The sequence below is a fragment of the Homalodisca vitripennis genome, chromosome 3 (assembly GCF_021130785.1).
Source record: "Homalodisca vitripennis isolate AUS2020 chromosome 3, UT_GWSS_2.1, whole genome shotgun sequence".
Taxonomy (NCBI): Eukaryota; Metazoa; Arthropoda; class Insecta; order Hemiptera; family Cicadellidae; genus Homalodisca; species Homalodisca vitripennis.
In genome coordinates, this window is record NC_060209.1 from 176,465,426 (window position 1) to 176,485,108 (window position 19,683).

General features: G+C 35.4%; 1 protein-coding gene across 1 annotated transcript in view; it reads right to left on the reverse strand.

Annotated features, from left to right (window-relative positions):
* LOC124358488 (lipase 3-like) overlaps window positions 1-8,492 on the reverse strand; it is an 82,955-nt gene extending 74,463 nt beyond the window's left edge. Inside the window, exon 1 of the mRNA XM_046810782.1 lies at window positions 8,318-8,492. Coding sequence (XP_046666738.1) covers window positions 8,318-8,425 — 108 coding nt within the window. The 5' untranslated portion in view covers window positions 8,426-8,492. The remainder of the gene's footprint in view (window positions 1-8,317) is intronic.
* Between the last annotated feature and the right edge of the window lie 11,191 nt (window positions 8,493-19,683).

The window sequence follows — 19,683 nt, forward strand, 5'->3', positions numbered from 1 at the left end:
ATAAAGTAGGTTATATGGACATATATGCTGTGCATAAATATATGGTTTCATAAATAAATATTTAAATTCATAATAAATTACAGATAAAATACCAATTCTATTACAATAATACCTAATACTGGCTATGCTTATTCAATAATGTGTTGCTATTTACAAGCTCAAATGGTTAGACATTTTAAAATGATCGTAATAAATGTCACGAAAACCTCTCTGGACGTCTAAAAGTGGAAACGGTTTGGTGGGTGTCAGACGAACCTGAGAATAAACATCTTCTCTGGTAAAGTAATGGGCATCAATAAACACTGTCTATTTTTATCTCAGCGTATTCTTGTATTTTCCTTGATCGTATCTCTTATCCAGACGATAAAAGGTTTTAGGGGTGAAAACGTTTGTTTGTTGACGTTTAAGAGAGAACTGCAAATAATCAGTTGTTCAACAAATTGTTTTTTTATGTCAATACTTGTTTGTAAATGGAGTTTATTTAAAATAGAATTGAATTAATCTTACTGTAATTATATTAAATAGTTCATATTGCATGAAATACAAATTACTTCACTTGTATTATCTATATGTATTATAGTATAGTATAATAGAGTTGTTCAAGATATTCGTGTAGTATAATTCACTATGAATTAAAGCTAGGACTCTACATAGACAATCAGTTGTTCGAGATAACGTTTTTTTTATTTATACCTGTTTATAAAATGAGTTTACTTACAGTAGAACAGAAGATGGTTGCTAGTTGTTTTCATTTTATTTTCTAATGCAATGATATCGTGGCGGATTTGCTAGGATATCAGTCTTAACACATTAATGGACGTGACTGCCATAGCAGTCATGGGGAATGGGTTTCTATATGGCACTTCAAATATACTGATCAACCCAAAGTGCATTACTGCCAAAATCAAGTGGCAGGATACAGTTTCATATCTCAAAAACTATTTGAGGTACAGCTAAAAGAAAAATACTGTCATAATGTAAAAAAATCAGGAAGATGGATGAAGTCAGAAAAAAGTGTGACTGCTATAACAGTCATGTCCCCACACATCAATATTTTATCACTAGGGTCATGACTGCTATAGCAGTCATTATGTTTTTCAGTACAAAATGTTTTTATTGTTTATGTAGAACAGACAAATGTTGAAATAATACTTGGTAAGTGACTATAATATGACCATGGTCCTAAAAATTATTAAATGTGCCAGTTATTAAAACATTTTCCAGGGCAAAGTGGTGGATTCCCATCACAGCCTTCACAGCGGTAGCAAGTCTGCTTCTTGATTTTGTTCTTATAACACTCCCTACATCTCAAGTAGTATGAAGTAGATCGCTTCCAGTTAGGAGGTAGGGGGATTTTCTCCATGCAGTGAGAAAGTCGTGGTTCAATAGCAGCAGTTCCTGGACGTACAGTCTTCTTAGGCTTGATCAAATCTCGACCATGAGTTATAGTTTGTGGCAATCCGATGAGGTCTTTGATAAGATTTTCTCTAAATTCAATAAAACTTGATGTGGATTGTAGGTGTTCCTTGTAAATGAAGAAACTGTTGAAAGTAGTTATGTCCAACAAATGAAACATCACTTTCTTGTACCATCTTCTTGTTTTTCTGGGACACGAGTAGTAGGACACCATCTGTACACAACGGTTAATTCCTGACATGAAATCATTGTACTTGGTGATTTCAACAGGTTTGTTTTGGTCTGTGCCATGGCGATTTTTACTTATTACCATTTTTGGTTGATGGTCTGTTGTAATTGCCAGAACCTCTCTTTTATCACACCATTTTGAAACATACACCTCTTCGTGTCTCATCCAAATGTGCTCGCCCTTTTTCAGTTTTGTATTTGTCACAGCTTTTGGGTTGTCCTTACGATTCTTTCGTAGTGTTCCAGTACTGTGGGTTTTTCTTGAAAGGAGAATCTTTGAAAGGGCTACACTGTTGTAGTAATTGTCCATGTAAATGTGATGTCCTTTGTCTAAGTACGGCTGCAGGAGTCGCAGAACAAGATTCTCGGTTTTTGAACCAATTTCATTTTCACCAACATGTCCTTGGTAAATTTCAACATTTAAAACGTATCCGTTAGCAGAAAAAAGTTCATAGAACTTAATGCCATATTTTGACTTTTTGTTTTTGATATAAACCCGGAAAAAGAGTCTACCTCGAAACAGTAATAGGCTCTCATCAAGTGATAACTCTTCCTCTGGTATGTAGGAAGTTCTTAAGTAATTTGCTCAATAGTGGCCTTATTCTAGCTAGCCTATCAGGATCTTCTGGCAACTCTTGAGGAGTTGTATAGCAACAGCTAAAACAACGCAAAATTGCTTCAAAACGCCTACCACTCATCGAATGAGAAAATATTGGGTGGAAGTACAGGGGATCAGTTGAAAACATACTTCTTACTCGGGAAAATCCTACTTGGCCCCCTAATAAACAAAGTCCAAGAAATATTTTCAACTCTTCTGCCGACACCTCTTTAAAGTTCTTCAATCTTCGTCCTTTTGCATGTGGACGAGATCGTTTATCCATTAGCCTACCATAATTATTAATTGATGAGCAAATCATGTTCATAATATCCTCATCCCAAAGTTTAGAAAAAACTAAGTATGGTGTCACATGTGTAGGTAAATCTAATTTGATGCCACTATGATCTTTGTCAAATTGAAAGTTAGGTACGGGTTTTGCATCTTTTGACCAAACGATTTTAGGCTCTGTTGAGTTTTCTGAGGTAGATGGTTGGTTAAAATTTACTTCAGCTTCAAGTTCCTCTGCAGAGGACTCATTAAAGCTTGCAGTACTTCCTACATCTGATGGCTCGTAATTTGGATCTTCATCCTTGTCGTCTGCCTCACTTGAACTATCAACATATGAAGTAGCCAAACTTGAAACACCAGACTCATTATTAGTAGGCAAATGTTCATCATCAGATGACTGGTTGTCATTGAAATCATTTGGATTAGAAGAAGTACTTGCAGTAATTGATGCTACCACATTTTTGTTGAGGTTATTATTTGTTATACCTCTTACATCAAAAGACACATCAAACAATTCTGGCTCACTTCTTGGATCTATATCACTTTCACTAGGTAAATCCAACACTTCACTGATCACTTTAACTAAGTCTTCATTAGACCTACTCATGTCTAGGCTGTAAAATGGACACTAGTAGCAAAGCAGAACAACAAGCATTTATTGCAGGACAGCAGCTGATACTTGCTCATAAAGTATCAGCTGATTGGCAATGCTGCCAACTGTAAAAATAGGTTGCCCAAAAATACAAGTTGCTATAATTCCTGTATGTTAATAAGACATAATAAACTGATAAACATTACTTTTTTATTTTATTTCGACACACATTAGATAAAAAATGAATTTTTAATTTGACTGCTATAACAGTCATGTCCCTGTGAATCACATTCTGATATGACTGCCATAGCAGTCATGACTCTTAAGTAAGTGATTGATGTGACTGCTATAGCAGCTATGCCACATAGTGTAAATTAATAAAAAATACAGTGTCCATTAAAGTGTTAATCTTATAAGAAACGCATAAAAATCTAATTCCTTGAAATTGATCTTCAGTTTCGTAGTGTGGCTTACCGTAAAGCTGTCTAAAGGTAAGAAGAAGTAACAAAGAATGATGGAAGACGATGTGGAGGGTTCAGAGCAACATCAGACCAAGTGCATCTTTTGCCGATTTTAAGGTAACCATGACAACACATGTATAAATTCATGTTCTTTCAGAGCCACAACAAACCAAGTCCACAGTATCTCATTTTGCCACTAGAATGCGCACTAATCTGTTCATGCACAGAATAGATTGTGCAACATTGTCAACGCCCTGCGTGAACTGCCCAGATCAGTGTACTCGTCCGATCCTCTCGACCATGAACGTGAAAGTCAAGGAAATCAACGACATTATCTTGAACTCTATTGTCGGTCGCCTTCATGAGTTACGAAGCACAGACGCTGCGGACACGGAGAAGGATGATCATCTTCACGTTGACGTTCCTCTGCTGAACCAGGATACAAGCAAGGGTGTTCTAAGGTCGGATCAATGTGCCTCATCATGAAGAATCTGAATATCTGGACTTTTAACCACACTATTGTCTTTGTGAAGGCAGTAACTAACCGGTTGATTACCGTCAGGCGCCCTTACGACGCGCATCTTGTCGGTATTCCTAGAATCACGTTTAAGTTCGCGATCGTTGAGGTTTCGTCGTTACTTGTCCGTCGACGTCAGTTTCCTGTGATGCTGTCATACTCGAGACCAGTCACAAGAGCCAAGGTCAGACAATAGATCTTGTCGGAGTCGACCATCAGACTGACCGCATCATCCACGGACATCTGTACGTCCTGTTAACCAGAGTTCGAGGCACAGAAGACATCGTATTGCTTGTCAGCTCTTATAGAATCCACGATGAAGTTGCTTACGCTAAGTACATTATGTACGGCGAATTTATTCAGTAATCGCGATTGATTAGGCCGTAGGCTAGGGCGCCTGCTAGAACAAAACTCCTCGTCGTGATTGACTAGGCAGTAGGCTAGGGCGCCTGCTAGAACAAAACTCCTCGTCGTGATTGACTAGGCAGTAGGCTAGGGCGCCTGCCAGAACAAAACTCCTCGTCGTGATTGACTAGGCAGTATGCTAGGACGCCTGCTAGAACAAAACTCCTCGTCGTGATTGACTAGGCAGTAGGCTAGGGCGCCTGCTAGAAGAAAACTCCTCGTCGTGATTGACTAGGGTAATTAGTAGACTAGGGTATCTGGCAAAACAAAACTCTACGTCGATGTAAATAAGTCTTCTATTTATAGTAAATAAATAAATAATTTAAATGTAATATTTATATTTATGGTCTAATATTTATGTAAATACATGGTCTCTACATTTGCTGACCTCCCCGTGGCTAGATTGGATATTTCATGCTTCTGTGTAAAGCATTGACAAACTAAAAGGTAAATAATAGATTATCTTTAATAGTTATTAGTGCCAACTGTTACACAATACACATCAATAAATATATCAAATTACAAATGATAATGTTCCGTTAAATGGTCTCTGAAAAGAATATTAACCATATATAGTCTTATTTTTGCCGACCTCACCGTAGTGAAGGCCGCGGGCCACAAATATATCATATTAACAACGTCAACCAACGGATAAACACACAAGTTTTATCGTCAATATTTGTGTAGCAATTGATAATCTTTGACAGCTACATGTTTATTTATGATCATGACAGACTAGATAAACCGTCAGTAATATCGAGCTATCTCTGTTCTGATTATCTGAGATAAGTTAATATATTATGTTATCTTTGCTTGTCTACCCGTGGCAACACCGGACATATGATGTGGAATAGGTTAACCAACTGGCAAATGTAGTAGTTTTATCATCAATTCGTCAAAGATAACTAAATATGACACTATTATAAGTAATATTTATTCACACTAAAATTTATTAAATAACGGACGAACACTTTTTCAATCGTTACTTATTAGCAATAAACTTATTTACAACTACCCACATGCTTTATTACAACAACTTATTATGTTTGTATCTTTAGGAAAGTCTCAATAAATGTTACATATCGTCGAGCTATCTCTGCTCAAATACACCTCGTTTCAGGAAATGAAGCAGTCATCAAAGAGAATTTCATCACTGATATCAACATAACAATAAGAAAGAAATTTCAATCACATAAGTGAACAAGCTTCCATTGTTTATTGATACTTGTTATTCTGATTGAAACACATTACGGTCTATTAACTCCCTAACGAACAAACCCTCCGGTTTTAACTAATGATGAATTCAGATTTATTCCCAAATTTAGCCAATATTCGACAGGTGGTCTGAGAGCGTAGCCCCCAGCAAGCCTAAGGCGAGTCGACTTGTTTATACGACTAAACTTTAAAATGTTGACTAGTCCTGTAATCCATCACTAAATACATAGACTATATTTTGCTACAACGAATTGTTTTCTAAAAGTTAAAATAAGAAATATTTGTAAAAATGTTGTACAACAGAAGTAGTAGTATCTGCGATGGGTACTATAAACCAAACGGGTCTTTGGACCTCAAAACAATGGATTCTAAGGGTAAGCCAAATTCAAGCTGTTAAAGGTTGAAGAGTGAAGGTGATGCCTTGGTTTTTAAAACATGTTTTGTAAATTTTACGAAATGTTGCGTTTTCTACTTATTCTTTTCTTGTAACTGACATAATTTGCAAACGATACATTAATATTATCATGATAAAGAATAATAATATTTTTTAATTTATATTGCCACTATAAATTCTTTTTTATAAAGCATTATACGGCAATGCCTAAAACCTAAAATGATTTACAATTATTTTACACAAACCTAAAATAGTATGAATTAATAATTAATTTTATGCACTGTCTGTGTTTACATTCAATTTGCATTAACACTGTTGTTCCTTTGTACTGTTATAGAATAAATTATATTTCAGTTGTTACTGACATCATATGTAAACGACACATTAATATGATAATGATAAAGAATAATAATAATATCATATAAGTATTGCAACTATACATTCTTTTGTATAATACATTATGTGGCAATGTGTATATATTATAAATATGTCACAAGACTACCTCGCCGCAAGGCGTCTGCCACATTCAACGTGTTAAGTTCTCAAATTAAAGGTACAAACGGAATTTTGTAATTTTATTTTCTCTTTTTATCACATTGTAACGTGAGTATGTTAGGCTCGCCTAGGGCTGGGTTTAATTGGTTTTGTTACAAAAACACATTACTCCTTTTATTGTTCCGTCATGTTTTAACTCATTCTACCAAACGTTTCAAGCTATGGTAAAGAACGTTTTACTGCATTGACAATAATATCAGTAACAATATCACATTGTCTTACACAACTAACTTCTTGAAGTATTATGGCTCTCCACAGCGAAGCCTAAATATTGCAAGAAGAAAATTGTGAAAGTAATTTTTCAACGCGATGTGAACGGATAGGTTTGATGTTACACCGGCCGCGTCAGTCTAAGAACTAAGATATAAATCAATTTCAAGTTTTATAAATTAATAGAAATAAGTTCATGTTGGCACAAGTGGCTTTTAAAATCGAGCTGCTGTATAAAGTAGATCTTGAACTCGTATTACTAAAATAAGAAAAATTATTCTTTCAGTTTATGAATTTTTGTGTCTCAATACTAGGGAACTGTTAAAAATACGGTTATTTGTTAGTACTAATTTTTATAGTTTATACTCATTATCGATTTTCCATTAAGAAACTACTTTTGATTAAAATTATAAACCAATTATATTAACATGTGATCATTGGACTTTTAACGGTTCATTAGTAATAAATTAGACATTTAAAAATATATATGTTTGTGAAGTGAAACGTGTATGTATTTGAGACGAGTTCCTTTTATGATACAGTTATAAACTAAACTGACAACTACAAGCAAAGCCTGATATATGCAGTCGGCAGCTAAACTCGCTCTTAATTAAAAACTTGATTTTCTAATTAAATTTATTCATCTAGTCTAATTTATACAACTTGATTAGAGGCTCCAGTATTATAATGATATAATAATGTAAGCGCATAATATAAGCATTCTACTCGCACGTGTTTCCCAAAATAAATGAAAAATTCCCGGATATTTCTGTCCTCTTTGTTTACTCCAACTTCCGGTCCCGCCGCTTCCTGCAAACCTGTCTGCTCACATTGATTTATCGCCAAGGTCGATGTGTCAACAATTACAAAACAGGTCATTGAATACAACAGTCCCTACCTACCTACCTGTGTTAGGGTTCCTGAATGCCGTTTTCTGGAATTTAAAGGCTGTCTTAAAATAAAATATTCTTCAAACGCAACGAAACACCAAGCAGTCAGTTTTGGTTTAAACTTTTAAAGAAGGTAGTCTAAGGACGTACCTAAAGGCAAAATATATCACCTCTAATATGGAGGAACATGACTATCCCATTTTAAATTATAAGTCTAAAACCTTGGTAATAAACACTTTTTTACTGTAAAACCAGCAATTAAACGAATCACGTAATTTGTGTAACATGTAAACATTTCGAGACAATGCTGATGAATGATGATATTAACATTTCGACTGTATTTACAACATCGTTGTATATTTTAAGTTTACTATATATTGAAATAGTACTGTACCAATACCAATATTAACGTACTTGTCGATGAACTAATACCAGATAACAATTGTTTTCTACAGTGGTAGGGCAATAATCTCTATAAAAAGTGATGTATTTAACCACGGTACATTTCTTGCTAGATAATGCCTAAAGAACCCTACAACTTTTCTTACCGTTGGGGCGTTGTCATCCGGAGAATCAGCTTCGACGATCTGCAAAGCTCTCGTCCCAGGAAAGAAACAATGGGTTGCTAGACACAAAACAAAACAATGACTCCACATGACTCAGTAGTAGTGCCACAAAAACACAACTCACTGCACAACAACTGAGGAATGCTGATTGTTGGGACAGCTGTTACCCCTCCCCACGGATCGATTCCCTCCCTCCACTCTCTCTATGGCCTGGTAGGGGAAGTGAAGAGCAAGAGCCATGCAACCTACAAAAAACTAGCAGTCTTCAGTAATCAGTAGTTATCTTTAATCCAGCAGTGTACCACTACAGCATGTCCAGTAGTAACAACTCTGGTGAGAGCATGCTACCAGGTTTTTTTATCGGTTTTCATTTCTCCGGTACCTAATAAAATTAAACCTATCGTTAAGTCTTAATTGTTTATATCAACACAGAAGGCGTAAAGAGTTTAAAACAGTAAGGTTGATAAAAATTATGTTTGCGGGGGATGGCAGGAGGCGTGGGGGTATTCCTATTTATGTAGTAAACATGTATTTACCGTCAGAAGGAAATGAGTGAGTACAGTTCACACATTGTTCTATAAGTAAACAGAATTAATCAATTTAAATCATTTTGCTCCAAAACTACATAAACTGTTTTATTAAACTGCATTTTATTACTATATATGTATTTTAATAAACACTGAGATGTCTGAGTCATAAATTTAAGATTCATCTTAAGTGACCGATGGTTGACGCTGACGCATAGTTTGATTGACTATCACAGATAGTGGTAGTTCACGTCGAATAAGTTTGTGCTACAGGATGTCTGTTTATGAACAATCTGGATAATCAGGATTCCTTTTTTTAGTCCGTGTCGTTGCTTGAGTTGTAAACACCTCACGGAGTGAACTTGGAAATAGTTCAGTCCCATTCTTCTTACCATTTGTTTTTGCCATTTACATTTTAAGTGTGAAAAAATATACAATAATATTTTAAACGTACAGCAGTCTTCACTAGTTCTTTAATCCAGCAATGTACCGCTCTAGCAATGTCTAATAATAAAAACTCTGGTGAGAGCATGTCAGTTATTTATTTTCGTGTTATGTTGGTTGAAATTGGTTTTAAATTATATACCAAACATATATGAAACTCGCCATAATATAATAGTGGTGCCAATAACAGCTATATGTGCCCTTAGAATCGAGAAAAATGTGTTAGCTCTAGCAAAGGTCTTTCAGTTATGAAGGAAAAGGAAAAAACGGAAAGTTACGAAGGAAGTCAGTTTTATTTAATCTACACTTACATCGTTCAAAATTTTCCAGCTCCATATGTAACATCTTCCTTTTTTACTCTATGCTGCTTTTCATGCTCAACTTTATTCTAGCTCCTCTTGATTTTAAGGTTTCTAAGGATGCGTTTTTGTGGGTAGCTTACTCTAATTGTATAAACTATTAATCGTATTAAAAAAATTGTTTGGCACTATTTTTAACACTTTTATATGTTTGTAACTAACTGTATTTGCTTCGTTGTAAACTATTCTCTGTTGCTCTGACAGATACTCCAACAGTTTTTCCTTCACAAAAGCCTTTTAAGGGCAAATAAATCCACTAGATTTGTTGTTTATTTGTTTATGGGTGTTTTATCTATATGTCACTAAGATGAACCATAACCAATAAATAATGATACAGGCACGGTACATAGAACAAAACTCTCGGTATCACGCGCATGCTTACTCACCACCCTAAGAGAGATAGGCGTCAACTGGTGCAGTCGAACCTCATACAGGAGAGCTGCAATAACTAATATTTTTCGCTGTTTCTACAACAACTGTGGGTTACGTAGTATAGTATCTTATGCTTCGCATTTCTTTTTGCTAATAATTTGTAGGCTTCCTTCAACCCATTGATATTGCATTAACAGTATGTATGTATTATACTCTAGAAAAAGTAAACTCGAACAGAATTAAAGTACATTATTATTAATGTGCTAGTTGCAGGATTTAAAATATTTAATACACTATTTAAATATTTTATCTTCATTTTTTGTTTTATTTACATCGTTTTCCATCGCACATCTGTTACGTAACAAATTTATTAATATACCGGCACATACAATAAAAATATTTTAAAAGGGTTAATTTTTGGTAATATCCAGCAAAAACTGTTGTTACGGTTTTATTTTAAATAGTGTCTAACAGTTGATAGTTATACGTTTTCTGTTTAATATTAAATTATCAACATAGAAAGGTAAGAAATGACTTACTTTTTTCATACACCACTCTACGTGTTTAAGCTTACATTATTTTATTGAAGTTGGTTCAGTTTCTTGACAGTATTTTCACTGGAATCCACGCCTTTGTTCCCATAACGTTATCATTACAAAGACATTTGATTGCTTAATGATTTCATTCATATGAATGTACGAGTTCTAACAAAGCAATGGCGAACTTGTCTACTTCGGTATGTTGCAATTTTAAATTGTTAAATCGATTATTCATATCTCTCTATCCCTCTATGTTTTTGCTGCCTAAACCATGGTACTTTTGGAATTTTATTCTAATTTTCACGTTTTATAGGTTGGATTCATTAATTTTCCTTAAGAAATACTCTTTAGCCATTCAGGTTTCCTAATGGGATAAACTCCTGCTTTGAACTCTGATGGCATATATCCAGCAATCAGTTAAACAAATATTCACTTTATGAAGGAATAAGGTTTTGATTCTCCGTATCGAATTTAGTTATAACTGATCGCCTAACGTTTCTTCCCATTCATACTCCTTGATATTTAGGCATTCGTCAATGACATCCTTGCGCTTAAATTCGTGTACACAAGATTTTTCTTATACCTCTTTGTAAAAAGTAAAATATTTCCTTCACTAACTTGCCGTTCATCAACAGAACGACCAAGGCATTATCGACCCGTAAAAACAAACACAACCAAAATCAGTTAGTTATTGTTTACAAGTTTCGTATCAAAGTGACAATGACAACACTACATTCTGGCATGCCATTTTAACCCAACCGCATCGCTGACGTCGTGTGGCTTGGCTTGCTACTGCGCCATTACCAGCTGATACAAACAGTTATTTGTTCTATTTACATAGAACGTGCATAAAGAAAACAGACTCAACAAAGTTTTAATTTGTAAACGTTGCTTTTCGTGTGTCACTTTATGGCGTTTTGACTTTAAATTAATTATTTTTATTATAACAACACTTAAAAAGCATCAGTAACTTTTAAGATCTGATGATGAAGGAAGACCTCCTTTGAAACATATGTCATCAAAAAAACATAAAAACAATATTCTGGATTGTCGACGGATGAGAAAGTACACTACTGTAAATAGTTTGTACGTATATTATTGTGAATAACAACATTTATTTGTTTTATTTACATAGGCAAGTGTTGATTTAATTACTGTCAGGTCGTCAAAACGTTTCAAGCATTGTTTTTTTGTGTGTGTGTCTTTCCCTCCTTGGTAAATAAGTGCTACAATTTTAGTATGCTTAAAAAATAAAAAATGTATCTAGTTGTGTACCATATCCAATTAGTTGCACTACCGTTCTGGAAGCGGGCCGCACTGTAACACTGATAGGATGAAGTTCAAGGTTATGTAACAGGCTGATCTAATTAACGCCAAGCTGCGGCCGGGGCCGGCCGGTCGCAATGTGTTGCAGATGTTCTTCTGAAGCTCGATAGCTTTGGTCACATGTTTACGCCACTGGAGTGAGCTATTTCCGGTTTCATCATGTGCTACAGTTGTTCTTCTGAAGCTCGTTAGCTTTTGTCATATGTTTGTGTCACTGGAGTGAGCTATGTTCCGTTCCATCATGTGCTACAGTTGTTCTTCTGAAGCTCGTTAGCTTTTGTCATATGTTTGTGTCACTGGAGTAAGCTATGTTCCGTTCCATATGTGCTACAGTTGTTCTTCTGAAGCTCGTTAGCTTTTGTCATATGTCTGTATCACTGGAGTGAGCTATGTTCCGTTCCATCATGTGCTACAGTTGTTCTTCTGAAGCTCGTTAGCTTTTGTCATATGTTTGTGTCACTGGAGTGAGCTATGTTCCATTCCATCATGTGCTACAGTTGTTCTTCTAAAGCTCGTTAGCTTTTGTCATATGTTTGTGTCACTGGAGTGAGCTATGTTCCGTTCCATCATTTGCTACAGTTGTTCTTCTAAAGCTCATTAACTTTGGTCACATGTTTACGCCACTTTTGTTTTCGTTCTTGTATGTAAAGAAAGGTAGGTTTTAGTGTATCATAACTTATTCGGTTGTAATAAAAGATTACTGTACATTTTACTCAACACTATAATGTGTAGGAGTTTAGTTTTTTGTGTTTAAGACACATTATGAAAGTAATATTTCTTCACAATGCGATTATACATTTTGGTTTTCATCGAATGCTCTGTTGAATAAATCTTCCCACCTCAAGCAATGAAAGTTTACAGAAAGTTACATAACGCGGCTCTAGCGTTGCATAATGTTTTCATGGTTTCGTCATCCTGGCGGATAACCCTCGGTAACTCTATATCACGTTAATTTTAAGATTTTAGCAGGCTGTGTATATTTTGTTATAAAATTAAAGTAAATTCCCCCTCTTGAGCGGTCGGATCAGTATGATGCTGGATGTCGTTCCTGTATATTATTATACTGAGATTACATAATCAACACTAAGGCACTTGAAACTACATTGAATAGAATTTTAATTTGAGCCTTACTTACTTCAGGATTTAAATTTGTGAGGAATTTTTACTTTAACCTGATTTCGTATCAATGATTAAAGATAAAATGGTAATAGACATGGCTTGAACACAAATCTGCATGTAAAGAAATGCTGCTAAGATGAGTAAAAAAACAGGTAATTCACCATACTGAGGTGTCCAGTAGTATAATGTTGGTTAAAGAATTCTTGTTCGCACTCAAATGATATACACAATCCTGATACCTATGTATAATGTATCGACAAACTGCATCGATAGATACCGTATCGTTAGAGAAACTGCGACGATAACAAGGGGCTCTCCATGACTCCACGTGCACTGTGATGAAGTTGTTTACAGCTCCATTCTTGACGGTGACGGGTGCCAAGTGATTTATCGCTGTTACTCGGAGCTCTTTTTACACACGTCAATTCTACTCGAATCTTCAACTTCCGATCGAAATTTTAACAATCGGGTCCTAACGATCGGTAACAAAATTAGAGAAGTAGCAGTAAAGTTTCGAGCTTTTGAATCATCATCAATACATAGTATAAATTAAAATCACATTTTGTGTTGGTCTGTTTGTGCATTGTTATTTTCTAAACTACTCAACGGATTTTGATGCGGTTTTCACAGTCGGCTTCGTTATGAACTAGACCGGGTTCCTAGTATGGTACATCACTATTTGATCATAGAAAGCAGTGAAAAGTTTGTAAAATTCCAAAATTGATGTATTTTAGTAATTATAATATTTTCGAAATTTAATTTAACTGTCGCAAAAAATGCTAACGTTTAGCAAAGAGGCACAAAACATTTGTTTGTATTTAAATATATAGTTTTTATGACGAAGTTACTATATCTACTTTTTAGTTCATATTGAACAAGTGAAAATTTAAACCTTCTAATGGATTGGAAATAATATATAAATGCTGTTATGAAACCCACATTAATGATCAAAGCAGTGAATGTTTGCACATGCAGAACTTTAAACTGATTACCTGCCTTGACATTGTGTATGACATTTGTACGGTAGTTTAAGGAAAACAAAGGGATGGCACACTACCGAAAGGAGAACAAAGGCCACGGAAATATATGCTTTTGACGGAAGTAGTCTTTTTAAGCTCATGTATGCATATAATTTCTTTACCGGGCATATATGTCTTTACGTTTATTTGCAAAATATCATAGGACTAGCATCATATTACATCATAATTGCTTTCATTAAGTAGTCTATGTCCTTTAATTTTTAAAATTACGTGTGAAGCCAAGTAATTATTCAAATTATGGGTCTGTAGGTAAATGTGAAGCCTCTGACCGATTACGTTCGATGAAACTCCTGCACGAATTCTGCCATAGTTTAGAGCCCTTTTATGCATGCGTTTTCGTACGGACGATAAAAAAACGCACGTTTTTAAATACATTGGACCATATGAGCGACTTTATGCACTGTCGTCCGTTTTTACAGCTCTTGCGTTCGACGTGCGTTTCTAAAACATGTCGCAGTGTTTTAGAAACGGACGTCAAACGCAGGGACGGACGTTTGCTCAAAGTACACGGTAGTATATGGCCGCATTTATGCAGACGCACGTCAAACGCGCGTTCCCCACTCCAAGCCGCAGTGCAGCCAACCGCCTGCACTCGTGTTTTCTGCACTGTGGTAGTTCTGCCAGGCTGTCACTTTGTCTTGTCTGACCACGTTTTCTTATGTTGCGCGTAGTTTAGTGTACAATGGAGGGAATTAATACAGAGTTATTAATGGATGAAGTTAAGAAGAGAGAAGCGATTTGGAATTCTTCTTCGGAGACTTACAAGGACCGAGTACTGAAGAAAAACCAGTGGTCACAACTATGTTCTTCTGCTCTAATTTCGAAGACCAGACTCCTAAAGAAAAGGCTGCAACATGTAAGTTGCTCCACAAGCATCACACAACTCAAAATCTTCCCACAGTGGAAATACTTTCAGTGAAATGAATAATGGACCCCAGTCTACTCTGTTGTCGTCTTCGCAGACTGCACCCATTGCACAGGTTCTGGAGAATTGCACCCGGAACATTGAAAGTCCTATTAGTTGTTCTAATATGTCAGTTGTAGACTCCAATTTTAGTGAAAATGGCTTTAATTAAAATACTTGGAAGACATTTAACTGTAACTGACTTAATAGTAATATTGAATTAAATAAGAGAATAAAAATAGTAATTTTATTAATTATTGCCACCTTAAATATCTATAAAATAATAATATTATTGTGGTAGCACTGCTACCCCCACCATCAATCTTTTGCATACGCACGACAGAACATTCAAGACGCACGATTAAAACTGAAACGCACGTTACAAAATTTACGGTCCGTTTTTTTAACGTCCGTACGAAAACGCATGCATAAAAGGGCTCTTAGATTCTGGCTGTGAGAAACGTCGATATTTAAACTAGAGTAGCCCGCAAGAAAACAGTCCTATAGTGACTGGTCACTCGCGCTCTACACTGTTGCCAACTTTACGTGGAAAATTACTGATTCGTGTCAAAATCTCTTGCATCATCAGATGTTACAGTAAACAATACACTTATATTTTATGAGACAGATTGCAGACAACATGCAAATCAATCACTCAATATCAAATACAGCGATGTAGTAACACCACATCAAATATCATGGGACTAGTTACAATAATAGTAATCATAGTTAATAAAATGACTCCTAAATTAACATATTATAGAAGTGTTACTAACCTTAAATAAAAAATGTATTTTCATGCATTATTCAAATCGGTCAAGTTCCGTTATTTCACCCCATGTTTTTAAATCGCTACTATAGCCACGGAATTGATTGTTTGAGGTGAACTAATGCCTAACCTAACCTAACCTTTATTGTGGAGGCCAGTAGGCGGCGATGTCACGGAGGATCGCTTGGAACGGGTTGTCCATACGTTGTAATGATTTCCTCCACATGAACTCACATAAGTAACTGTCCAACAACTTTGATTGGGTTCCGTGTTTTCGTCTGAAGATTTAGCTGTCCCCTACAAACGCTCAATGGTGTTTGTTTGAGCTTGCGTTATTGGGTCGACGAAATTTCTGCTGTGATTCACCGTTAAATGTTGGTAATTTTGGTTTGCATTTCGAATACCGTTGTAGGAATCCCATTGATCAGCCATGATTGCAGTTCCAGGAGCAATATGTTGGACAATTATTGGCAACAGTGTAGCTGCAGACCTATCTTCAACGGCGAACAGGAAGCAATCGCGTGTTTCTCGACAAATGCCACCAAACACCCATTGTTGCGGGATAACACGGCCTACATTGCACTTCCTTTTAGCAAACAGTGACTCGTCTATTTCTACTGTTAAGCCGGGACCACCAATAACTTTAGGATTAGCAAGCAGTTTCGACGCACATACCTCCCGCAAATAGTTGTTCCAGTCAACTGTTGTGTTGTGGTTAATTTCCAACTCGCGTTCACAAAATTCAACACTTGTCTGTTCAAAGCTCCAAGAATACAAAAACAGAAGGATTTTGTCGAAAGGAAGTTTCGAGCTCTGTAACCATGTATTACTACGCAGTGGAATGTCATTGTTGTCTCGGCAGCCGGCTTTCCTGCAACGCCAACGATCGCTACGGTCGGAAACACTCAAAACCATTACGTGTCCCCCCGCTGGACATAGTTTTTCAGTGGGCAATATAAGTGCTCTTTGCAAAAACGAAATGCAATCATTTTTCGACTTCGCAAGATCTTAAACTTGGAAAATGTTGCTAGGTACGTCCATATTGCAGTGACAAGTACTCGTATGCAGAACTGATAGCTTGAGCGACAGCGGAAACCGATGAGCAAGCGATAACAGCGCTAGTCTGGGCATGCCTGATGCTGATAAGATAACACGTCGTCAAGGAAAACAAACAGTGTCTATCTAGTTTAGTACCTCCGTACTCATCTATTATCATAAATAGTTAAAACAATCAATTCCGTGGCTATAGTAGCGATTTAAAAACATGGGGTGAAATAACGGAACCTGACCTTCAAATCTTTAATTCCCATAACGTTGTTATTTAAGTGGATAAAAATATTCAAAACTATTATTTTACTAACTCAAATTTAATTTTGGATTTATTTTACAGATACGTTATTGCTTCCCTTTTTTCATAAAAATTAGTGTTGCTCTAGATTTTCTTTTTTATCCCTGACTTTTCTTTATTAAAGCAATTTGAAGCACATGTTGTGTGGTAATATACACTTTTATTCTTTATAACGATTAATCGCGATTTCAATAACATTAGTTTAGTATGTAATTTACTGTGTTTAATTCGAGCATATTATTGCAGCCTGAATGGTCATGAGTTAAGTAAGTGTACACGTTACAATGATACGTAGTAAAATGCTGTAGTTCAAAGAATAAAATAACATGTTGGCGATTCGCTACCGCATAATCATTCTAAATTTATGTAATTGCGCATGAAACTATTTATAAAACGTAAAATCAACCTATAAAAGGAAGCAACTTTATTACTTTGTTTGTAAAGTTTCCTTGAATTAATAATTGAATGTGTACAGTCAATAAACCCGCATTCAATATAAATTACGTTAACTATTTTGCTCCGTTACACAAGAGCAATAAAATGTGTTTTAAACTATTTTCCTTCGTAGCTTTACACTTAAGTTACTAAACATGTTCCCATTTCAGAAACTATTTCCTGGGTTTTTAATGTCGATCCTATTAATTGTTAAATAAATTTGCACGTGGGTTCGGACCGCTGAAATGGATTTTAAATCTAAAAATTACCTATATGTTCAACAATTTACGAAAGCACACGCACGCAAAAACATTTGAGTAAATTAATTGTAATTGGATTCACCAAATGCTATCATGAAATGTTTACCTTATACACATATTTACACGGTGTGTTTAGAGAAATGATATAATATAACCTCCATTACAATCTTTACCTCCAAACCGAGTTTTCGTTAAGGAAAAGCGCGCCTCGCTAATGGATAAGTTGCTGTAGGGGTTATCAGCTTTCACAACCAATGAATTAATTTAAAAATTCAAAATAATATAACGCACATTTAAAAATTATATTCCTATAAAACGATTAAATAGAAACCATGTAAGATGGCAATGTAATCAATTCAATGGCGTACTTACGACCACGTTTTACAAGTGTTTACCGGAGTACGATCTGCAATAATTCTTAACGTTAACAAAGAGTAAGAGTATAACATTATTTGATATAATATGAATTGGTGAAATATATTATTGGCTTGTAAAAACTCTGCTTCATATGGTTCTGATTTTTAAGTTTGTCATCAGTAAATTGCTGAATGACGTCACAGTCACGTGGTGAGTAACACGAAATGGGGTTACAGAATGATTCATATGAATTTGTCTAACAAAAGTACTCTGTATTGTGCTTCGTAGTAACAGAGTAAATATTACTTTGCTTAAATTAAGTAATTAGTTTTGGATCAGGTGATATATCAATAAAGTCTAGATTTTAAAATAAAATGTGACATCAGATATATTATTGTTTACTTTTCAGAACAAGTGTAGCTCTCGACTTGCTGGAATAAACTCATCTGACACTGTCATAACAATTTGGCGATATCGTTAGTTGGTAATGACCCAGACTGTTGACTCAGTAATTCACTCTGTGTTCAAACCCGTCTGTTTAACTGTAATTTGATCTATCCCACCACCTATATATAATTGTTATCTAAGCAACGGCATTCTTACCAGAAGTAACTCGCCCCACAATAGATAGACCTACGCCGTAATGTAGGGGTAGGGCCGCGGCTCTCTAACTGAGAGGTCACGGGTTCGATTCCCGAAGAGGTTAATCCAAATTTTCAAATGTGATTTACCGTTTCACCTTAAGTAGGTTTAGAGCAACTAACTATAATGTGATGATTTAAAATTAAGACAGAATCAGAGAGAGACAGACAAATATAAATTGAATTCTGGCAATTCACATTCATGCGAACAGAGTAACTATTTAAAGAAAACAGCTGGATTAGTGGTCAAAGGGAAGGTTAGGCCAAAAAGAAGAGCGATAAAACGTCGAAAAACTTATACAATAAAAGCTGCATTAAATTTAGGCTTACACAAACTCTTGAATTTTTATACCTCTAAAACTTGCGTGTTATTTTATTCAGGTCGCTTTTATTGTAAACGTGAGAGGAATTTCCATCAAGATATAAATCGATCGGTAGTTACACTAATTTTGGTGAGGATAAAAGAGATGTATATGATGTTTCGAGGGAGTTTATGACAGTTAAAAAAAATGTTGTGGATAAAAATCAAACAAAAACGTTATCATACACATACTTCTATGTCCTATTATATTTTAGGTAGTGACTATCTATACGTATGTATTTTGCATTACATCTCAAAAATGGTTAATGCAAATCACTTGAAAGTTGACATTTATGTTAAGCTAATCAAAGGAACATTAACAAAATAATTTTATAATTTAGGAGTATGCTACTCCACGTGTCGTGTATCAGGCTTCACTATGGTTGCATGCAATATTAAACCTTATAGCTCATTTCATTCTTGAGGTATCCTACGGTCAGGTAGGCAGACATACATCATACAGAAAGTAAATTTTTAAATGCTCTCGGTAGAAAAAAAAGAAATTTTATCAACCTACTAAGTGATAGGCTTCAACAACGTACTGCCA